At 38.4% G+C, this 24,630-nt stretch overlaps 2 protein-coding genes across 14 annotated transcripts in view; one reads left to right on the top strand and one right to left on the bottom strand.

The window, feature by feature from the left end:
* Positions 1–6,270, top strand: part of CCDC68 (coiled-coil domain containing 68) — a 39,806-nt gene extending 33,536 nt beyond the window's left edge. For 3 of the 11 annotated variants that reach the window (XM_073213097.1, XM_073213095.1, XM_073213096.1), the window contains 2 exons: positions 751–827; positions 3,303–3,531. In XM_073213097.1, coding sequence (XP_073069198.1) covers positions 751–827; positions 3,303–3,360 — 135 coding nt within the window. In that variant the 3' untranslated portion in view covers positions 3,361–3,531. The other 8 variants (XM_073213092.1, XM_073213094.1, XM_073213093.1 and 5 more) reach the window with 6 other exon arrangements.
* A 1,984-nt stretch (positions 6,271–8,254) lies between these two features.
* RAB27B (RAB27B, member RAS oncogene family) overlaps positions 8,255–24,630 on the bottom strand; it is a 139,049-nt gene continuing 122,673 nt past the window's right edge. For all 3 annotated transcript variants that reach the window (XM_037016446.2, XM_017657155.3, XM_017657154.3), the window contains 5 exons: positions 24,091–24,262; positions 22,588–22,673; positions 17,986–18,089; positions 15,430–15,553; positions 8,255–14,424 (listed from right to left, as the gene is read on the bottom strand). In XM_037016446.2, the coding sequence (XP_036872341.2) occupies positions 14,235–14,424; positions 15,430–15,553; positions 17,986–18,089; positions 22,588–22,673; positions 24,091–24,243 (657 nt within the window). In that variant the 5' untranslated portion in view covers positions 24,244–24,262 and the 3' untranslated portion in view covers positions 8,255–14,234. The remainder of the gene's footprint in view (positions 14,425–15,429; positions 15,554–17,985; positions 18,090–22,587; positions 22,674–24,090; positions 24,263–24,630) is intronic.

Genomic DNA, 24,630 nt, shown 5'->3' with positions numbered 1-24,630 from the left:
TGAGAACTTGTGAAGAATTCTCTATGATTGTATCTATTATACTGATGAGGTGATTAGGTACATAGAAGCTGACTAAATGAGGTCACAAAAAAGCCATTGTGGTAGGCTTCATGTCCGAGTACTTAAACTCTTACTCTGCCTGTTTTTAGCTATTGCATTATCTCCCGAAACTTTGAGAGGGCTTCCAGATTTTAAATATTATGATTATATGATACTTGTTTCTTCCAACAACTTATACATGATAGGCAGGTCATGTATCATTTCCCACTAGTATAGAAAGGAAGAAACTGAGGCTTCAATAAGAAAATGAGCCTAAAGATGCCATGAACCATATTGTAAAGAAGAGACGGTGCTTATTTTCCTGGAGTTTCTAATAAGCCTCTGTGCAAGAAAGACAAACCACGTAGTCAATATCGTGGGTGTCCTTAATAATGAGGTTCCTTAATAAAGTTATTTCATAAAGTCCTTTGCATCTTTCTTTATAAACAATACTGTAAAATTAAACAGAGAGAGTTCAGCTTTGAATTTCAGAGGTTAAAGCAGAATCTTGGTAAATTATGCATTTTTCAAGGTGTGTGTGTAATTTCTGAGATAACAGTGATTCTCAACTGGCTACATTCTGTATGTTCATAGAGTGACTAGAACCACAAGCTTACTGCGAAGGAGTGATGGGAGTGGTGGGTGGATCAGAAGCATTGCTTGATAAATGTGCTAGCTATGTGATCTCTGCACATTTTTTTCCAACTTTAGAATAAAGAACTAAAATCCAAGGTGGCACTTTGGTCAGAAACTCCTAGGACAGTGGTATCTCAGGCTGTGTCTACAAGGTAAGGTCTTCCCCCCACCCCACCCCATCTGCCTTCTTAGCTTCTGTTGAACAGTCATGAATGTTGACTTACATCCCATTTTAGAAAGATTCTAATCTCTTAACAGGTATGTAAGCATTTGTTTACTGTTTCCCAATTCTTTTGAGAATAGGAATTGTGTTAATCTTGTTCACCACTGAATCCTCAAAGCCTAACATAAGTATTTACCAAATCGAAGAATAAATACATTTGGATATCTTTTTTCCTCTTCTTTGCTGTGAAACAAGCCCAATATCAGCTTCAGTACTTTCTCCAAACAGTACAGATTATGTCCTCTATTGTCCTTATTCTTCCACTGCTCATATTTTCCATGCCATTGATGAACATTTTACTCATAAATTGTTCGTATTTATTTTAATGTCCATGTCTGTATTTCAAATCACATAGATTGTAAATGTCCAGAGGGCAGGAATAGTTCCTTGTATTTCACTTTATTTCCTGCACTGCTAAGGCCTAGTATTTTCAGTAACTAATAATGACTGAATCATGCAATCATATGACCCACTAAAGCAATCTAAATGATAGTTGAAACCATCAAAGTCACTTTCTAGTGCTGACAGAATCGGCTCGAATCTAGTTTCCATAAAACTCTATGAAATGATCACTTAAAAGAAAACATAGTCTGTAATCACATGAATCATTTAAAAACTGATTAAAAACTTCCTGTGGCAGCAGCTTCTGGATTTCCCAGTCTAGTTTCTTCAGAGCAGAAACCTATTTTCTGAAACTGTCTTCTGCCTGGTGCCTGAGGCGGAGAGGCCGGCCCACCGGGACTAGCGTCCGTCTAGAAGCAGACAAGCCCAGTGTCAGCCTCAGCACCCTCTCCAAACAGTACAGATCGTGTCCTCTGTTGTCCTTATTCTAACGTTGCTCGTATTTTCCATGCCGCTGATGAGCCCTCTCCTTCTTCAGACTCCCTGCGATGGCCCCCCTCACTTTGCCAGTGACATCTGTAACTAGAGACCAGAGTCTGGGTCCCCAAATACTAAGTTATGGACTTCTTGTCCACTAGCCCTGCAACTTCTAATAAAGAAAAGAAATAAAGTCCCAGAAGTATTAAAGGAGGAAGTGAAATGCCCACATTTCAGAAATGGTCACTTCAGTGAAGGAAGAGTTGAGTTTAGATTTAAAGGGCAGGCATGACTTTCCCGGGCAGAGAGGATGGTTGGGGTTTTTGCTCCCTCACCAGATACCATTCCCCTTGGGGCGGTGAGGCTTCGCGGCCAACCTGAGCTGCTTTGACCCTGACGGCAATGGAGCCAGAGAGGGGAAGAGCGGGGAGCACCCGGTTGGCTCCATAGTGTAACTACAGTACTGAAGGCTGACGCCCTGGCTGGTACAGAGGGGACGTTTTGAAGAGAACGTTCTATGGCCAGTTTTCTAACTGCAGTTAATAAATTGTTAATGGCCTTTTAACCATTTAACTGTTTAACCACCTAATGGTCTTTTAGTTTTAAAGGTCTTTTCTCTCCCTGGACAGGAAAAGTCAATGGGAAAATTTCCTAATTAGGAAAATTAGACTGACTATTCCCTTTGTTTTGTGACTTTTGATAGAAATTCCAGTATTAATGATACAATGGTAGGTATCATGTTTACAAAATGAAATATAGCCAGTTGGCTATTTTGAGAATGTAAGTGGTAGCATGCTTCAGTAAGTCTGGATTCACCAATAGACAATGGAATTACAACTCTAGGGAGGGATTGTAGTACAAAAGTAATCATTAGGCCAAAAAAAAAGTCATATAAATTTTAAAGTTAATCAAAGCAGATCTCTCAAGTCACCCATACAATATTGTTCTATGTTTTCTTAAGTATAGAAACAAAACAAAACAAAACAAAACAACCCAAGGCTTTGTCCTCAAGCATGATGTGTCTTGAGTTGAATACCAGAAGTGGTTTGCTGGAGATTAGGGGTGTTAGACAACAGCAACTACGAAACACTCATGTATGTGTGTGCACATGCGCACACACACATACACACTTACTGGGATGTGTATGTGTTTTGTTTTTTTTACATACTAGAATCACACAGTGAGGGGAGAAGTTCAGGCTATGAGAAACCCACAGAACTAAAATGTCCTGTTGGAAGAGTTGATTTGTATTTCCCATCTCCAAGTCACTCCAGTGCACATGTCCACAGAGTAGAAGGGCAGACATAGCATCTAACTCTCTCTTGTTTCCCCTCACTCTTCTCACTCTTGCATCATTACAACTAGCTGAATTTACATAAGGTTTAATGCTTACACAACATGACTTTACTATGTCTGATGGGGACGTCATCACAATCAACCAATTAACCACCACCTCTTAGATTTAAAGCAATTAGTTCAGACTTGGTTGTACAGTGGTAGTAGCCATGGTAATGCTAGGGGTGCAGAATTATATCACTAAATTTTAATGTGCTGTATTTTGATACATGTGTGGTCTTTCCTGCAGTGAATTGAAGACTGAAGGCAGTACCCCCTATTTAATGCTGATTAGGCTACGGAAATGAGCTACCTGGGTGAAGATCCACATGAGAAAGATCACTCAACTCAAGACACATCATGCTTGAGGACAAAGCCTTGGGTTGTTTTGTTTTGTTTTGTTTTGTTTCTATACGTAATGCTAGGGGTGCAGAATTATATCACTAAATTTTAATGTGCTGTATTTTGATACATGTGTGGTCTTTCCTGCAGTGAATTGAAGACTGAAGGCAGTACCCCCTATTTGATGCTGATTAGGCTACGGAAATGAGCTACCTGGGTGAAGATCCACATGAGAAAGATCACTATCTGGGTCTTATTCCTTGAAACACAGTCTAAAATTGCATGTTAAAATGGCTCAATGCCAGTTTTTAGTGGAATATATTATACATCAGTAGCTTTGCAGGAAGATGACATTCCAGACAATCAAACAAATATATATTCCAAAGAAGAAACTTGTTCTTCAAATCTTACTGAATAGGTGAAGAAGTGATGTACTTTTCCATGATGGAAGATGAATTCTGCTTTAAACTTAAAAAAATCTGAATCTTCACAGATTTTTGCTGAAGGGGGTGACTTAAGGTTAGGAACTTCAACATTTTGATACTGTTATGTATATAAGTAGAAAGAAGAGTGTATATGTGTATGAATAAGTGATATTTTAAAGTCGACTGTTGGATAACAAGAAGTAGGTAACAAGAAATATATCTTACCATGATGTAAGTTCATCTCCTGAACCATTGTCAGCGGGAGAGCCATTCTCTACTGAATGTCGCGCAGGAGGAGCAGGTTCTTTCAGCTAAATTCTCCACCTGCACAGCTCTCCAAAGTTGCAAATCGTGGCTGCCTCAACACACCGTAAGCAGCCACTGTTCTTCCCCTGAGATTGGAAATTGGTTGCTAGAGGCAATCCACACATAAACACCGAAGAATGAGCTTTGTCTCTCAGTCTTTGAGACTCATTTTCTAATGGATATTCATTATATTACCTAAGTCAAATATTTGGGGAAAAGAATAGAACACAATGCTGTCGGCTCGTACTTCCATAAAAATGTATTTATTATGGTTTCAAAGGAATAGTGGCTGCTCTCTGCATCCAGGAAGAATCTGAATTCATGGATTGGAATTATATACCTAGTGCTTTTGTGAAAGTGTGCTTAAATTTTAACACGTGAGTTCAATACAGGTGGAGTCTGTGAGTGCTGTGCGTAAAGCCAAAGTCTAAATCGTGGAAATGCAAAATACTGACACTTAGGAAAACAACACACTTCAGCTGAAGGACTAAGGGAGCCCTTAGTCACCTGAACTGGTGAATTACTTTTAAGCCTTTTGCTCATCCTCTCTGGGCTCTAAACATTTCCCAGGGAAGACTCTTCAAGCCTTTCAATGTGGAATGTGAAATATCAGTATTATCTATGACTTATTTTAAAGTATGTACAAATGAGAGGAAGAAATGTATTCATAAATTCATCAAGGTACTGTAATCCTTGAAATGTTACATAATTGTATGTGAGTTTTATGCTTCTCACTTTTATTGCTTGTTAGTTTTTAAGGTGCTGTTATCTAATAGCATTTAGGGCATACTTACCCTATACCAGGGACAGTTTAAGTACTTACCTGTATTAATTGCTTTAATTCTGGTACGATAACCCTCAGAAGCAGGTCATACTATTATCCCCATTTTACAAGGGATGATACCGAGTGGTTAAGTAACTTGCCCTGGTGCGAACTGTGGAGCAAAGATTGGAGCCTTTTGACTTGACCACCGCAATTCCTCCTACCCGCTCACTCGGTAAGCTGATGCATTTCTTCCTAGCTCTAAAATGCCTTTCTTTTTACTACTTTAACAAATACAGCTTCCTAGTTGGATCTCGGCACTATCCTGTGGTTCATTCACAGTCAGAAACAACTCTTAACTAATAAAGGAAATATTTTGCCGAGATCGGGTGGCCTTTCACTTGTTGGATGACTGTTGGGGGACCTTAGCTCAGAAAAACTTGCCTGCTAAAAACCCACTTATAGTACAAGTGTTATTCATGATCTGATGCCACACTGGATTTTTTTGTAATACATTCTCAGGAACATTTGTAGGGGAGATTGGGATCATGAATTCTCCTTCAAGCATTTGCAGTGTGGGAGGAGAAGTCACCTTTTACTTGGAGACACTTAAGTTCCTCTTATGCCTCAATCATCCTGCTAGATTGTAATAAACATGAGATTTTGGAATGACTCATGTAACTGAGCTAACAATCTAGATGATTTCCATTAGAATAATGCGTACTAAAGTCAAAAATGGAAAAATACTGTTGGATTTCATTTTGGCTCCCTTGTCCTCTTTTTGAACATGGAAGCACAGTTGCACATAATACACATGGGACCTGCTCATGTGGCTCTGGAGAGATTCGCTTTGAAATGGTCTTTGAATCTCCTGAGAATAAGACCAAGGAGTGTCAGAAAAGATCTGAACTCTTCAAATACAGAAGTGTCTTTTTCATCAGACTTCATTTATTTGTCATCATCATTTATTTATCAGAGCATCATTTATTTGTCATATGAATTATTTCCCATAGCTTTATTGTTTCAGTTTTTATTGATTGACATGTTTTTTAAATAAGCATTTCTGAGTGATCAATCACAATGGAGAATGAAGTGGATTAGTCCAGTAGTCGTCCCACACAGGAAATACAAAAGAAACACTAGGTCAGTTGTAGCCTAGATCATTGTACTTGTACTAATCAATACATTGGATAAGAAGTTCTGAAGTGGGCCTTGAAGTGAATACATGAAAGTGGAAAATGGAGAAGAAACTGCATCACTTTGATTACATACATTGCTATAGATCATCATTAAGAAGTATTGAATATATTACAGGCATAATAGGTATATCTTCTGAATAATTGTTTATAATATGACTTACAATAAAAATCATACTTTGTGAACTTTTTGTATTTCTTTTTATGTTAAAATTATGTTTAATTTTTATGTGGTTTTAAGTAGTTTTTGATTATTTATAATAAATGCATTGTTTTCATCAGTGAACAGATATTCAGAAAGCCCCTGAAGTTCCCACTAATTTTCCGTGGATCCAAATTAGTAACAAAAATAATCTACTAAGATTTTATTCTAAATGTAAAAAAAATAGTTTATAAAATTAAGAACACACACACTTCTCAAATTCTTTCATATCTCTTTGCTTGGAAATTCCTACCTCTGCTTTGACCTGGAAATAATTATAGAATCGTCATCAGTATCGAAGTAAGGAGCCAGCCATCAAGAACTGAAAATTTCTTCTAATGATCGTAATCATTATAATTCCCTCCCTCCCTTCCTTCTTTTCTTCCTTCCTTCCTTCATTTTTGGATGGGAAGTAGTAAGGATGCAGTAAAGATTTAAATAATTTCATTGCTTTGTTATAATTAAAGTGTGTATTTGTAAGTGTTTAAAATGGTGGTAGAATTATGGAAAATTAGGATTTATCCGAGGCATGCAAGATTGGTTTATCATTTGAAAATCACAGTGTAATTAAACTCAGACACATAATAAAGAAAAGTCATTTTAATAAATGAAGAAAAGAGGAGCAGTAATGGGAAAACTGCTTATGAAGTAAGTGTTCAGTTGAGTGTTCCTGTAACCTACACTCTTGGCCTCCAGGACTCATAAGGAAATGTTCTTGGAGGTCAGAGGAGGCAGCGGCAATACTTAGTAAAGTAATGTGTGTTCATAGTCCAGTGTGTTAACTAGCACGATTCCAGATCACTCCAGGCTCATTTTTTCACAAGAATGAATGAACTCATAAATTTCTTTGGGCAGATTCAAGACTTCAGCAGTTAATAAATGTGCTGCTTTTTTATTTTTATTTTTTAAACCCTCAGTAAAGTGGAGTCTTTTTCTCAGAGACCTACAAAAGTTTTCCAAAGCTGATTATTTCAAAAATCGGATTGTTCAAAAATCAGAAATAAAAATGTTTCTATGCCTGTAACACAGCCTCAATTAAATTACAATCAGTGAGTTGGCTTCCTAAACCATAATGCAAGTCACCTAAATGAGTTTCTAAGAGAAGAGCAATGCCCACACTCCTATTACAGCTCTTCTTTCTCCGCAAGTAGCGGTTCATATTAGAAATGAAATTTTCCTTGGTATAGAGAACTGCAAATAATACAGATACCTCACATACAATTTTAAATGGAGAAAGGCTCACTAAAGGCAATGTCAAGATGGCATTTATTTCTCAATACAGGACAGGCCTTTGTTTAAAAATTCTGTGAAACCTTTAGGAACAGCCCAGCTCCAGTGACTTATCTTGAATTAAGATAAGCCAACGGGGCACAAGATTCTGCCTGTGTGAAACGGCGTTATTGCTGCCAAGAGTTTATTTGCTTGCAGTGGGGTAGTTGTTTATCTTTAAATTAAAAACTCATCATTACCTTGGCAATGTCTAAGTAACATATGGAATGAGAGAAACTGGAAACAAGGCAGTCTTTGCAAATGAACATTTAAAAGGAAGCTGTATGGTTGTGCTCTTGAATAGGCCTTGAGCATCGGTCCCTGCACCAGTCTATGACTAAGGGAGATACTACCACCTATTTTAGCACTTTATTTTGGGGAAGAAATACTTATAATATACGGAGGTGCATGTGTAACATAGTATATCTCAATAGGGTCATTGCTTATTTTCTAAATATAGCATTCAAAATTAGAAAATTTCCCTTGCAAAGGCCAGTCTTTAAATAAATAATAAATGAGAACGTTTAGAGATATGGATAAAAATGACTTGGCTAAATCCACATGGCTGCTGCTTTTCTAGGCCCTAATGGATACCATTTTTAATGCAATACAGGTTCCTTGTGGACACCGGTTCAACATTCTCCATCCACCATACATGCAACCTCAGCTCAGAAATAAGGTTGCTTTGAATACACGAACTAACTGATAAAAATGCGTTTTTATTTGAAAAGTATGCAGAAACAATCACTGAATACAGTTCTCAACCATAGTATTCAAAACCAGACACCACGAAATCATTGGATGCTATGATTTCTGAAGCCACTAGAACTTTAGTACAACAAAATAATGACCTAATTGTGTTTGTCAGGCACCACAGTCTATTCAGGGGCACACAGAATAAAAACTCCATGTTTAAGGTTTTAATTTACATTCATAGCACTGGACAAAACAGGGACCTGTGTAAATAACAGACAAAGCAATCAAATGTGGTTAGACTAAAAATGAAGATAATATCGCTTAAAGGTAGACCATTGGGATATACAGTGAAGCACTTCATTCAGTGTTATATCAGAATATTGTCTACTTTTAACACGGTCAGCAGAATAACTTTTCTTAAATAATTTCAGATGCAGTCAGTATCTTTTACAGAGCTATAGATACAGAAGCCCTAGTTGTACACAGAGGATTTTGACCAAGTTGATATATGATATCTAGAATGTAACTGGACTCCTTGAAAGAAATATAAGATGACATACAAAATGAAAGAGAACTCATTTTTTTAATAAGGAGATATATTAAACATTTTCAATCAAATACAATGACCTCAAGTTGACCATTTGTAACTCCTAATACCACTACTAAAATTAGTGTTTTGTTCCTGCTATGACATTTCTTTTCACAAGTGGTTTAAATAATGACTAATTTTTTATTATTCTTAGCTTGTGATAATTGTGTCTATTCATGGAACATAATTTACAAACCAGTTTCTTGTATATGTTCTCCTGTAAGCCTATCATGAGTTCTGAGAGGCACACAGGATTTATAAGCACATATAAGGAGAAGCCACTAAGATATTAAATGACGTGCACATGGTCCCCAAATGGTTCTTTCTGGCCACTTGCCTTTCTGCATTGCTAGCCTTCTTCTCAAAGAGAGTTTGGAAAAATAGCCTGAAGAGAACAGAGGATAAAGATAAGCATGTGTTACTACTTTGTTAGGGACAACCACTATATGGACATGTCAACAGACATAGGACAAGAGCCCGAGGTTAAATAAGGGGTCCATTAGGTTAAGGACAGACATTCCCACTCCTAAAGAATTTACTAATGATCCTTAAAGACTAAGGGAGAAATATTAGCCGTAATCTCCTTAGCCTGTTGGAAAGCAAATGAACTGGAAAACAAGTGAAATGACAATCCAAAGATGATTCCTTTGTATATACATAGTTTTTTTTCTTCAAAAGATGATACCCTTTTAAATCCACTCTTTTGGTACTAATGTTTTGTTTGCTTTTTGTTCTCTCTGTATATGAAATGAGAAAAGATCTCAGCTATAGATGGTTGGTAAAAAGAGCTCCACAGAAAAACATTTTGTGATGCTACTCCTTGAAAAATCCATCAAAGTGCAATTTCTGAGAAAATTAGATTTAGGGGAGCAATCAAAATGTTTTTAAGTTTCTCAAAATTTGATGCCAATAATGAAATATTTGGTGTTTATTTTTTTAGCTTAGTTCTAAAAGCATGAACTTCTACTTGGTAGATAAAAATGATGGATAAATATTTGTCATGCACCTAGTTACAAAAACTTTTTCTGTTACTAAGTCATTTCTTTTTCCTACCTAAAAAAATCAACCTCTTAAGTATGGCCATCTCCATGTTCTGTCATTTTAAGAACTCTACTTAGCCTTTAAATCTAATCTTTCTTTATAGTTCTTGCTCAGCAATGTCATCTTGGTTGGGTCTCTACCCAATTCTAAATCAATGAATTTATAAAATTCCTTATATATCTAACAATTATTTTTATCAGTTCTATTTTATGAGGCAAGTATCCCCATGGATTTATAAAGCATTGAGACAACCTTATCTCAGATAATATTCTATAACTACTTTCCATGTTCAAGAGCTAGCACTATTCCAGAAATAAGCATCTATAATTTTGGTCAAAGATCAAGAAAATACAGCTTTTGATGAGTTCTTAGACAAACTTTTCAAGTATAGACAGCATCTTGGCATCTTTATAAATGATAAAGCTTTCCCTATAATATTCAAATATACTATATTTCTTTTTAATACTTTAAAGCTTGGCAGTAGAGGGTGAAAGATGACTTTTTATCACTTTGGCTAACATCAGCTCTCAGACCTTCCTTTTTTAAAGTTATTAAGTATCTTAGGGAACCAGAAACTTCAATTATTATCTCTTTACATGAGTTTTAGATTACAACTGCAAAATTCTTTATGGATGAGAACTTCCCTTCAGCGATTCAATGTAATACACATTGGGTTTTTTAAGTGAACAGACATATAGAACAGTGAACAATCTTGTTTCATGGACACAAGGTTCCAGTTTATACATGACCCCTAGGTACGCACTGTGTCTATTACACACACTGCTTCTTGTTTTCTAACTGCTACTCTCAGTCCTTTGGTGAGAATAGATGAGTTTCATCAAATGATTCCCCATGGACTCAATTTACAGTTTAAAGAGTATGTAGGCTGTTATTAAATTACTTTTCAGTGTAGTCACAGTCTTCTCTATGGCCAAGCTTCTCTCTCTTATAAAGGAGACAAGAAAGAGCTGATTAAAACTCTTGCCCAGTTCTTCCCATCGTACAGGTTGGTAGAGAATAACTCATACTAGAAGCATAACAAAGACACCCATGGATGTCTGATCAATCTAGTTAAAAATAACAGTAGAAACCATTACTGTAGAAAACTCTGGTTTTGAGTTTTTTGCAGTAAGAGAGCTGATAGTATGGAAATGATAGAAAATTGGCTTAAAGTGGAACTTGCCAAAATTTTGAAGTTCTTATATAGAGACCAACAAGCTCACTTCCCACCATCTAAGATTTCCTCTGCCAATTTGTGACTTGTTACCCTTGTGATCCCAAGACAAACATGCCCTCTCAACTATTTTTGATACATTTTTCAGAGGATTTTTTTCTTTCACGTTGAAGGGTAAACATGTATATAATTACAGTCTCAAGCAGTGCCCACTCCATGCGAAGTGAATCAGGAGACCAGGAGACAGTGAAAATAAACTACATATTCCAGTAACATCCTTCTAACCTTTGCTGAAGACATCAGAATACCTTTGTTTTAGTGTCTCTGTGACGCCTTCCTGCATCATGACGTGGGAAATGAGCAAGGCCGTTGGAGACAAATTTGGTCACAGAAAGGAATTTCATGTCCATTTTAAATATTTCTCCAAAATACAATATGGTTTCCTAAAGCATTGGGAAATAATAAGTAACAGGAGATATCTTGGGCTAAAAATACATGCCATTGTAGATTAAAGAGGTGTGCAGTTCTTTAGAGCAGTCTGTACGCTTACTTCAAGGCCTCAAATCAGTTTGAAATTGTTAAGATGAATTCTATGGATTGATTACCTCTAGAATAAAGAGTGAAAGAATTTCTCAATGGTTACCCAGAATTTGGGGTCAGAGGTCAACCTTGACAGAGAAAATATTTTTTTAGACGAGGTCTTTATAAGTAGTAAATACTATTTTAAATTAATTCTCTTGTCTGTTTTAAAATTCACTCCTCTTGAAATTATTACCCAATAATTGTTAATTTTATAGTCACACTTCTATAATTCTAGGCATTATCACCCTCTGCTTCATGCTACAGCTATCAAATAATGATCTTAAAACAGACCCTGAGTAAATGCTTGTTAAATACCGGCAGTGACACAATTTTGGCATAAGTAAATTGATCATACAACTGGAAAATGACGAGACACAGAAAGACATATTCCCAAATAGAATACCTTTAGGATTTTAGAAAGCTAAACATTCCCTGTTAAGGAAATACAAAAGGGGCATCAATCTGAATGCAAAGAAGTTGATACAATGACCACAAAGCACACCAGATTTTGCCACAGCACTGGTTATACTGTGTTCACTTTCCTTCCAAACAAAGCACATTAGCTAGTAGCTTTCTCGCTTCATGACTCCAGACACTGAGGTCATGAAGAGCAACACAGAGGAAAACGCCATTGGAGGAAATACCCACGATGGAGCTCAGAAGCTGGCATCATGCTGTAGGAATCAGAGGAACTGAGCACGTAACACTGAGAAATTCACAAGGGGCTAACCCCATCAAAGCTCCCAAATTGCCTTAATTCATGGCACATTTCTGGGTCTAGTACAGCCGAAGAATATTATAGACAATCCTGTGGATCTGTGTTCCTAAAATGGATTCAATACCAGATATGGGTTGGTAAGGAGAAGTTAAGGGGGTGAGCTGGAATTTAGGGTTTCCAATGCTCATAACTTAACAATATGCACAGAGTATGGAAAAATGAAGTTTAATTGACAAAATTCTGTAGGAAGATCATATACGAAAAGTCATATATGCATGATAAAAAGAGAAAACTTGAAGTGTGATGCCTTTGTTATTGGTAGAATTGACTGAAATATTTAAAGAATAGTTGAGTAAGAATTGCTTATGTTTATCAGAAACTAAGATAAAAAATTAATGTAATATTTGTTTAGGCACAACAATAGGCCAATTGAAAACACTTTTGTGATCATCTTTAGAAAGAAAAAGCAACTTTATGTGAAAAAAAAATTGATTAGCCAAATTTTTGGTGAGATAAGATACAGCTCCATCTCTGTCCAACTCCCAAAAAGAGTTCAACCATGCATATTTTGCTTTAGGTAAAATAAAAGCAAATGCTAAACATACTGTAATATAGCATGAGGTATCATCGATTTCTATGTGATTAATAACACGAAAATCTAGAGTGACCATAAAATTGATCCATCATTATTTTGATGTCATTGATCTACAAAGGGATACACCTGTGTATTTACAATCGATTCAAAGCCAGGTTTGGAGGTGGGTTGAAGTGGAAAAATGCAGTTTAGCGTCTCCAGAGCTTTTGTAAATGAAAAAGAAACCCACAATTAATAGTCACTTTTTGTTTCATATCACCAGCATATTTTAATCTAAAAACATTTCAGGTGAAATAGTTTTTCCTGGTGGCCTTTTTGAAGAAATATTTAATACACAGCAATCTTTACTTTCTCTTTGTGACTATCACCATTCGCTAAGTAAGATGAAATATGAAACTGAAGAGTGAACTTATTTTTGAAAGTTTGTTTGAAATGGGAATCTCTGGAGAGTCTCTTAATCCCAACTGATAAGGTCAACTTCTAATAGGCTTGCATGAAATTTGCCTAAGTAACTCTTCCAGACATCTGTACCAGATACATTTAATTTCATTTGTCCAAATGCCATGTTCCCATACTTGCATTTCTCTCCCAGGGAATTCCTCTTGTACTTTGTTTCACAGTCCTGTTCTTGTCTATCCGTCTATCTTGTCTCTCTATTAAGAATATAAAAAATGGCATTACTACCCATTTCAGCAGAAGTCTGACCTTCATCTTCTCAAAACTATCCCAGTAAGTTAGTCACCTTGGTACCGCCTGTTGGGTGTACCTAACAATGTCATTGTCAATGACCTATTTAGAATTCTTTATTGTGCATCCATTTCCAGCTAATATATGTTTCCCCCAAAGTAAACCTAAATGTATGAATTAGACTCTATGGGAGAAGTAAATCTAATCTTTTGGAAAAAAATCATCTTTCTTTGTTCTCCCTTTGTAAATGATCCCTTTTCCCAATATGTCATGGTCATTTCTGTTCTGTTTTAAAACTCCCTGCCATTTTATCTCATGTACTTTCTTATATACTTGTCTTTACAAGAAAAACAAACTGAGCATCACGATGGTGAGGTCACATTAGGAGACCTCTGATCTCGTTGGAGGGGCCCCAGGGACACCTGGCCAATTCTTTTGAACACTGTTGACTACTCCAGTTTCTTATAATAGATTTCTGTCCGAAAAACAAAGACATGCCGTTATGTATGGTCTACGCAACAGCAACTCTGTGGTTTGTCACGGCCTTTGGAAGTACTGTTGGGGCGGGGTTCTTGATGACCGGTTCCTGTGCACAGTCTAGCAGGCACATTTCTTCTCTGCCGGTTTTTCCCCTTCTAGCTTTCCGGAGTTTCCACCGTTGACAGTCTCGGGAATTTGTGTCTTCTCTACACACTGCTCCATTCGCTTCATTATTAAGTCCAGAAGGGTTTCCACAGCTTTTTCCACATTCTGGCCTGTCGCTGCGCTTGTTTCAAAATACGGTGTGCTAGCATAGAAGAGATGACAAATATTTTTGAGAGGAAGAAATCAGAAGAGATTATAACAAGATGTACAAATGAGTCACACACACAAAGATGTGGCTGGCTGAGAGATTGGGAAATAGTGATGATTTTTCTGGCTTTCTGGGAAAGCATCCTTGTGTGTTTTTTTCTCAGTGCATAAAAAGTGGTGGGCTGCTCCTTAGTAGGTGTATAACCGGTTTGATGGGCAAGGAAACTGATGTAAGAGGTACACAGGAATTTGAAGCCAAATCATTATCACTGTTAAAAAGAATTAAGAGGGTAAAAATGCCTAAACTAGTGAGTAATACTACCATTAAAATATTACTTCCCTTACAATCAATTATCTAGAAATTGGATTTAGAAATGAAGCAGGTACTGAATAGGATATTCATGTGAATACAGTCTATATTTATTTGGAATCAAAAGTTACAAGAAGACATATATTTTTAAAGTGCTTAAGGAGAATCCTGCAGGAAAAAATTGGCAGAGAGGATGAAACTGCTTTACCTTTAAGAAATATGAGAAAGTCTGTTTTGGAAGTCAGTTTGTAATTGCAAGGGTTTAGTTTTTAATTGCTGTAAACTCAGGTAGAATAAAAATGGCAAAATTATGTCCACGTGAGGCATAATTCCTTAGACTTTTGCAGCTATTAATTGAGATGCAGTAGAGTGTAGTATTAAGAGCCTGCGGTCTGATCTCAGACAGTCTGCATTGAATTAAAATTATTAAATGTATTATTACGAGGGGTAATTAATAAATGAAAGTCTAGGAACAGTTGCTAGCACATAATAAGTATTCAGTAAATGTCACCTGCTATTAGTATTAAATCATTGATTAAAAACCCCCAATACATTTCTCTGGAAAATCTTTTTCAATCAGGTGTCATTCTTGATTCAAGGGGATTCCTCCTGGCATCACCCTCAGGTCCCAGCCCCATCACTCAGCAGCAGCAGGCAAGGTCAGACGACGGCGCCGTGAACTCCACTTACCCGTATTTGTCAGCCAGCTCCTGGGCTTGCCGTTCATTGACTTCCCTCTGTTCTGCCAGGTCTGCCTTGTTGCCAATCAATACTATATCTGGATTTTCACAGTAAGCGTTTGCTTGCAGTTGGCCTTAGAAAGAAAGCCGGCGGAACAGCAAGTTGGTTATAAATAAGTGACGTCAAATCACCACGTATACTTCACATTCCTCATCTAATCGTTCGCCCCTAGCGTGGCTGCTTACTAGTTATTGTTATGTCAGTTCCTTAACTTTTTCCAGCTGCGGTTTCCTCGCCTGGAAAATGGAGATACTGCCGCACAAAGTGCAGACTGAAAATTAATAATAATTGATATGAAGCACCGGTCTGAACACCACTCAGCATTCTCCCACACCTGGAGAAATGCTCTCCGAGGTGGACATACTGCTCCATGCCATCTGTTCTCCAAATATGAGTGGGTAACTGAACATAATTTTAACGTGCGTAAGTTTTTCTTTTCCTTTGGGAGGCTGCTACATTTCCGTCTCCTGAAGTCTCAGGTGATCATCTATAAAAAGCAGGACATTGCTGAGCCACCACAAATTCATGTAGAAACAATTTTAAAACAGGTCACCCGTTTTTCTCTTTTCTCTAGGAAACACTGAGAGAGAAAGAGAAGAAAGAGGGAGAGGGGGAGGGAAAGGAGAGAGAAAGGGAAGGAAAGAGGGGAGAAGAAAGGAAGGAAGAAAATCATGAGAAATCTGCCAGCCCTGACTTTGAGGTTACAGGGATCACTTGAAAGTCTGTCTTGGGGCACGTTGTGTGCCCCTTTGCTGAGGAGGATGACAAAGGCTGACCCTGTACCACTGATGATTTGGGTGTTAGAAACGAAACTGTTACTAGACATGGCACTTCGTTATCTTAAGTCCCAACAGCATCCTTCAGGAGTTTTTAAAAAACAAGGGAGGGTCTCATCTGCTCTGAAACAGGATGAGCAAGTCATTCTCTGAAAGACTCGGATAATCTTATTTTATCTCCTTATCTCCTCAGAATCTAATAAAACCATCAAACTTTGGGTAAAGAAATATAATAAAAGGAAGTAGAGACAGATTCCAGGAAAAACACTCATCTGAAAAAGCGATTAAAGAAGTCAGAATTTGTTGATCTTTTTCCCGTGGTAGCAGCTGTGTTACTGAACTCACATTTAAAGCAGTCATATATATTAATTATTAAATATAAGTAATATGTAATAATAAGCAGTATCTATGTTTCGAGCATCTACCCTGTGCCAGACACTCCTGCGGGCTTCGGACTGTTGCCCATGGAAGTCTGCATTCGCACAGTGCTCACATTCTAGCGGTGGAGTCAAAACCACGTGCAAACGAAGAAATACAGAATAAAATATAATGTCAGGTGGTGGCACTCCCCAGAGGAAGCAGAAAGTCTGTTGAGGGATTATGAAGTCATTAAGGGTACTATCTTAGATGTGGTGAGGCAAAGAGAGCCCAAGAGATAAGTAAGGTTTGAACAAACACTTGGAGATAAAAGGATTAGCTCACACTACAAATGGCAGAAGAGGAATCCAGGCAGAGAGAATACACAGTCCAGAGGCCCCACGGCAGGAATGTGCCCTTCTTCCTTCAAACAGCACAGATACATCCGACTGGAGGCCAGTGAGCTGGGCAGAGTAAGTGAATGGAGAGGGACCTACGGCCTGAGCACCACGGCCCTGTGGGTGGGTGAGTGACACTGGATTGTATTCCAAGTGAGCAGGGAGGTCCCAGAGGACTTTGAGCAGGGGAATAACATGATCCATGACTCTGGCTGCAGAATGGCCCAAGAAATCTAGAAATGGCATGACTATCACCAGCCCCGTAGGATGGCTTATATATCCCATTAGAATCAAAATTCATATTTGTAATAAAAAAGCAAATGTAATATTCTCGTCGGTGCTAATCAATTTTTAAAAAGGAATAATCAAATACTACTCTTCTCTGTGGTAGGTATCAACCTGGCTTTAGTAACTGCTTAGGCTACTTTTAACTTCATAGATTTTTTCTATACGAGGCTTCCTCACATTTGAACATTGTTTCAAAACAGAGTAAAATTTCAATATGAGTGGCTGACACACACAACCTTATCTTCATGTTGCTGGTCTGCTCTGAAGCAGTTTCCCACTCAATTAACCCATCAGTTCCTTAACCCATTAATTAACCCATGTGCAAGGACACATATTTTAACTGCTGTTTTTCTCTGTCACTCCCAGGTTGATGTGGTAGCTCATGTCCGTCAACAAGTCCTTTAAGACTTACTGAACAAGTGGAATCAATGGCCTTTCAATTGCAATAATAAAGACCTTGCATACAAGTGGAGATGAAGCCACATAGGCTTCTAAGAGTATCAAAGGAAAATGCAATTCGAAGCCACCTAAGGCCACCACTTTGAAGATGACACAGGAAACACTAAACCTGTGACATCCCAAGGTTAATCTGCAGTTCTCAATCTGGTTTCATCTCGTGAGGCAAGCAAGCAGCTAGAGCTGTTGAGTCCCAAAGTAGCCAACACAAGTTACTTGGTCCCACTTACTCATCCAGTTCCTGACATTTAAGAAGCTCTGTTGACTGGTGAGGTCAAACATTAATAAGAAACCCATGGCATCTCTGAAAAATGCAGTGGTGAGGCTCCGGAATCTGTGAACAAAGCACAGTGTATAGTTCTGGAAGTTAGTTCCCATTAGGTCATGATGGTAATACAAACAGTACAATTTCCCTTTCAAATATGAGGTCTCCTGGCATTCCTTAAGGATTACCCTTCAGAATGGGAGAATGGGCGGAAAGAGTGCTGAAGGGTCAGGGGAGGACATCTGGTGGTAGATTTCTTTAAGACCACACCCTGGCTTTATGTCCGATAGCACTTATTAAATACACAGACTGTGTAATATTCAAGCACGTACTGTTCACACAGCCCCTTGAACTGTCTCTTGTTGGCTCCTGGGCATCTTGTGGCCCACAATTAAAAGCTAAGCCACTTGAGACTGGGGACTTTATAACTTATGCTGGTCACTCTCCCTGGCCTGTGTCCAGAAGAATAGTTGGCTCACAGTGTCCCAAAAGTGAATGCCTATGATTACATGCAGAAAACCACAACTTGTTAGCAGCTGGAACTAGGGTTCTTTCATAGGGAAAACAATATTGGTGAGAAAACTGTCTCATAAGCATTTTGGGGGGTCAAATTGAGCCTTAGGCTAGAATCCATGTCTCATGAGGAAGAGAGAAGACTCGGAAGAAAGGAGGAAGAGAAAGATGATCAGTGGAACTGAGGGAAGGTCAGAGAGGCTTAGTAGTTGGGGACAGAATGCAAGAACCTGCATCTCTAATGGAAGATTTTAAAGAAGACATTCTGTCATGTGCAGTAAAGAGTGTCTCTTCCCTGCTCCTACCCTCCCCACCCTGGTGTCTCCAGTGAGGTTGAACATGCACTGGGCCCCACTTCAATGTTAGGAATGGGGGAAACAGGACACCAAACGGACCAAAGGAGGTTCGGGTTACACCGATAAAGTGGATTTGACAGTGGGTTTTTAGAAAGGCACATAACTTTGAATAGAGACAGATACCACTTGCTATTCTAAATGTCCTCCTAAGTTTTGGTCTCCCATTTTGGTCTGTTTGTATAGCTTCTCTGGTTTCCTCAGGTTCTGTACTCAACCCCTTCCCACTCCAACTAAATTCACTGGGTAATCTCATCCATATCCCCAGCTCAATTATCACCAGTATGTCGAACCCCAAATGTCTAGATCTAGATCTTCCCTGTCACCCTGTGTGCCCGACGACTTGTTGGCTAAATCCACTTGAAGGAAACTAAGGTATCTCCAACTTCACTTGTCCAAACCAAACGGACCCCTCCTCCTGTCAATTTCTTTTCCTGTCAATGGCATCACCACCCTTCCGGTCTCCATAGCCTCTTTCTCCTCCACCTGCTGTGCAATCAGTCAACAAATACCTCCTGACCTTCTCGCTTCTGTCCATCTACCCTGCCACTACTCTAGTTTCAGACTCATATTTTCACCTGAAATCGTCAACAACCTTCTTCTTAGGCTTCCAGTCTCCAGTTTTGTGTGGGGCCCATCCCTTCCCTGCTTTCCACTGACTATATTAATCCTCTGCTAAAAACATTCTAATAATGATGCGTTGCTCTTAAGATGCCTGATCTCTTTAATAAGCTATGAAGGCCCCACATGAGCTGACCCTTGCTCCTCTATCCAGCTTCATCCCTTGACCCCCACAGGCATGCTGATCTTCTTTCAGTTCTTAGAAAGTTCATTCTCTCCCCTGGGCTTCGCACATGCTGTTCCTTCTGTGGGTAACCTTACCTTCATGTTTTCCTTACCTTTTACCTCTTTACCCTGGATAAGACTCACTCACACGTTGTGAATGAGTTTATAAATAAAAGCATCAGAGGAAATATCACCTCCCCAAGCTGCCTCCCCAACACCCACATCTGGGTTGTGGGTTCCTTGAGGTGCACCTGGCTATCAGCCTTTGTTCCTTTATTGTCCTGAGTCTATATTGCAATTGTTTTGTCATCTGCCCAAATTCCACCCTAGACCATAAGCTAGAATAAAGGAGCTAGGTTTCTAACTTGCTACCCATTACATTTTCATGGCCCTGAATACAGTATTTGCTCATTAAATGTTTGCCAAATCGAAAGGAAGAAATATAGAGAATAGCAAAGGGTATAAAATTATTATCAATTCCAATGACTTCAATAGAGAATAATACCTTTTGGATTTTAATACAAAAGCAGGAGAAGAGATGTTTTAATGACTATTTTGTTCTTTTCTTCTTTTTATTGAAGTATAGTTGATATATAGTATTATATTAGTTTCAAGTGATTCAACAGTTACATATGTTATTAAGTCCTCACCCCAACTAGTGTAGTTAACTATCTTTTAATGACTATTTTTAATGACTATGTATTTCCAAATTATGATTTCTTTGTTAGGACATAATCATGGTGATTATGAAATACCATAAATGTTACTCATTTTTTTCTTGTGCGTTTGTTCCTACCACTTGCTGAGAACTAGAGTTTACAGTGCTTTCATGGAATGGTGTTCTCTCTTGGGGACTAGCTGCGCTTACAAAATTGTCTCCCAGTCAACCACAATAGTGTGGCTAAGGAACGGCTTTCTGTCCTCTCCTGAAGTGCATGCGTGTGTGTGTGTGTGTGTGTGTCACCTTTGAGGACAACACAGTGCCATATCTCCCTCTCACTGCCCACAGCACATGACGAAGTTACTTGAAAGCATGTTTGTTATATGGATCTCCTTTCAGCACACACTTTTTATCTATAACAACACGGATAGGATACTCTCGCTCTGGACCAGGTTCATGCCCTGAACCACTCTGCCCAGGACCTTTGTTATCCCCCATTCTGCCCAGCGTTTACTCCAGTGGAAAGGTAGCTGATTTCCAGCCTTGTCCACCAACCTCATTCTGTTCAGTGGTCAGTAGGCAGGAAAAGCTAGGACCACATTAAAAAACAAATCCTGGAGTGGCATTATCCCACTTTCTCCCTCACTGGGAGCTAAGGCTTTGCCCTGGATTCTTTAGGTTGACATAAGAAGTATGATGTTTCTCTCATTCCCATGATATCATTTTTATCAATAAGCATTCTTTTATATGGGGCATGCTGTCAGATGTCAGCACAGAGGTGAGGTGTGAGACACTGTTCACCTTATTACCTAACTACACCTTATATATACAGGATGCAAAATTATCAAGGGATGAACGACCTCAGTGCTACAGGACTGTCCCTAGTATTCCCCACTTCCCTCATGGAGCAGCTGCCTTTTGGGGACAGAGGAGAGAGGCCTGCCATCATGCTAGGCTGACATATCATTTGTGAGGACATATGGGAACCATATTTTCTCATATTACTTCTTCAAAAATGAATGAAATTGGTCTACAAAACATACATCTTTGTGATAAAACTGACATATGAACAGAGATTCTTGTGAGGAATGACTTCAGAAGAACCAGCCGTGTTGAAGGATGTGTGCAAATGGAATTCACAGTCAAAAAAGCTAACAGAGAGGGCCCAGCACCTCTCCTGGCGTTTACACTCACTGAAAGTGAGAACATTTTGGATGCATTTCAAAAACTGAAGTGTTTACAAGCATAAACATTCTGAGACATGTGATGCAGAATTTGGAGGTATGCGTCTTCTACATATCTTCTCTGACAATCGATTGCCAATTTTAACCTAATTTAATACGGAAAGCTTCACTAGTCTGGGGTCTTTAGCACCTTGAAACCTTGCTTCCCCCCAAAATAATACATTTTTGTCAGATAATGGAACAGCACTTCCAGCTCTAAGCAATCATCTCTACTGCCTACAGAGTATCGCCTGTTTTGGACATGATACCAGGATGATGCTGAAAAGCCAGGCACGGTCTCTGCCCTAACAAAGCTGACAATTTTGACATTTATAGGAAGGCCACAAGTAAATCAAAGAACAGTGTTAGAGACAAAAGTAAAAGATTCGCTTTACCACACGATGGTAGGTTAATTAATTCAGAAACGTAAGGGATGGTAGGGTAGGCGTAGGAGCGCAGCAGGTGTTGCAGTCCGGGTGTTCAGAAAGGCCCCACAGAGGAGGTGGAATAGAGGCAGGTCTGGTGGAAGAAGAGGGTCAGAGAAGGTGAGAAGGGAGGGAAGCACTCTAGCTGGAGGGCAAGGGTGTGGCCAAAATCTTAAGAGAACAAAATCAAATGGCCATGGACAGAGAGGCTGCGGCTGGACGGAAGATCATCCAACGGAGAAGAGCAGGATCTTAACACTCTCCCTCAACAACCCCCTCCTGTAACCAGTAACACTGAATTTTTCACTTTAATTCAATTAAATTCTGGAGGATAGTTTTTTTCCTTTTAGAAAGTACAAACACAACACCTAACAAGAATCCTCACAAAGATTTTTGAAAATCTAATTTTTGAAATCTGCACCAAATACACAAGGCTAGTTGTGGTTAATTAACTATAAATAATTTTTCTTTCTCAATTCAAACATCTATTGTGAATTCAGGAGAAGAGTGGCCTATCACTTGGTTTCTAAGTTCATATATAGCGTTCACTTTAAAATACATTTTTTTAAGCCACTTGTAGCTAGAAACAAAGTAATTCATGATTACCGCTCTTGTCCTGCGGTGTCCCAGAGCTGAAGGTGCACCTTAAATGTTTTCCCCGATGATCCATTTGGTCCCTGTGCATCATAAACCTGAAAGATACAATTTTCATCAGTTGACGGTACTTTGGATTTTGTCGACATTCAAATTCTCTGGGTTCACTCAGCATGTTTTTCTCAATTACTATAATCAAAGTTCATAGTGCAGAATAAATATTTGCTCTGTTTTTTCCAGAAGTATCACATATACTCTCACTTTTAAATGTCAAGTACAAGTATGATTTTCAACACAATTTAGGCATACTGTAAACTTAAATTAGACACCTTCTGTCATTTCCTCAACGGAGGCAGCAAACATTAGATTTAGGACCCAAGCTCCAGGTTCAAGTATCAACTCTCAACATCTTTAAACCTTATTTTCTTATCTGCAAATTGATACTGCTAATTTCTTCCTACTTGACAGCGTTATGGTAAACTTACATGAAATGACAGACATGAGGGCATTTTTAAAGTGATAGAATGCTTTACAAATACCTATCTCTTTCTGGGAATTGGACTTTCAAAATGACTTAGCCATGACCTATGCACAGAATTTATTAATAAGCTTAGGACACTTCAAGTCTTCCTTTAGTAGCCATTTCTTCAAATGATCTTTTTAGAAAAGTCAAAAAATTTTTTAATTATGGACTTTTTACTTCGCATTTAAGCAAAGCACAACAATTTTAATATTTCATCAAACTCTCCTGCCAGGTATGGTTTAGCGAAAACGTTTTAAAGGGAAAACTTGGCAAAGACTTACACCTAGATCAGCAGGACCTTTCGGGAGGGGAGAAACCACAAGAAAACCCCGGACAGCCTTCTCGGCAATCATGAACACCTTGGGTGGCAGCAAATCTGGCTGAGCTTACATGTCTATGCTGCCCGTCTTGCATGTCACAATATCCTTATTCCTGTCATTAGCGTCTAGCAAAGGAGAAGAAAGTGGCTGTGATTCTCACTTAAACTCCTTATCTTGGAAAACAGCATGGATTGGTCTCACATTCTGTTCATAATAAGCCAGTGATTGATGGCTGAGTCTACACGTAAATAAAAATGCAGCAAGAATTTACAAAGCTCATGTTCCAGCTATTTGCCAATCATCCTTTTAACCTCTTTCTTAAGAGTAGGGAAATGAACACTTGCTCTTATTGAGGAGCTTAACTCAGAGTTTATCAAGAGTTAAAATTTTCAGAGCCTGTATCATTCAAGTATTGAAACACTCCTTAAGAATTAAAAAAAAAACACTACATATACTTTTGGAGATAAATATATTGTCACTCAATATTTTTCAAAGCAAAATGTTATTTTTAGTTGACAAAGTAAAAGACAATATTCTAAATCAAAGTGACGGGTTATGAATTTCATGTGATAACAGACAGACACCTTGCAATGCAGTAAACACAGTTTCTTAATTCTTATTTTTTCTAAGGGAGAATCAGCAGCAAGGTTGAGAATATGGCTAAAAACTCACCACACGTTTTTCCCGGAAGTCTATTCCTACTGTCGTGATGAATTTAGGATTGAATTTATTGTCTGTGTATCGATAAAGAAATGTTGTCTTCCCCACCCCTGAATCTCCAAGGGCCAGGAGTTTGATCAGATAATCATAGTCCCCATCGGTCATAGTGACGATCTTGGTGGGCCTGTGTAGGAGAGGAAAAACACGATGTTATGATTAAAATTGGTTTCTTTTGCCTTCCTTCAAAATACAATGTAAGTTTAGGTTTCAAGGTCAAAAATTCAAATGCCTCTATTCTGCCAAATTCTGAATTAACTTATTCGGAACAACTTCAGGACTAAGGACCTATCTGTTATTTTACTCAGTACAAATCTTTTTCCATCATGTTAGTTAATATGGAATAAAAAAACCATCTACAACCCATAATAGCCATTGTCCAGCAACAGTAGAACTTAAAGAGTCATAGCTTTTTGTTTTAAAGTCAGTGCCCTTTAGGATCAGAAGTATGGTACCAGGAAGTGGAGTCACAGGAAACAGAAACACCCCCCAAGA

The sequence above is a fragment of the Manis javanica genome, chromosome 9 (genome assembly GCF_040802235.1).
Source record: "Manis javanica isolate MJ-LG chromosome 9, MJ_LKY, whole genome shotgun sequence".
NCBI classification, from domain to species: Eukaryota; Metazoa; Chordata; class Mammalia; order Pholidota; family Manidae; genus Manis; species Manis javanica.
This window is presented reverse-complemented; position numbering and strand designations above follow the sequence as displayed.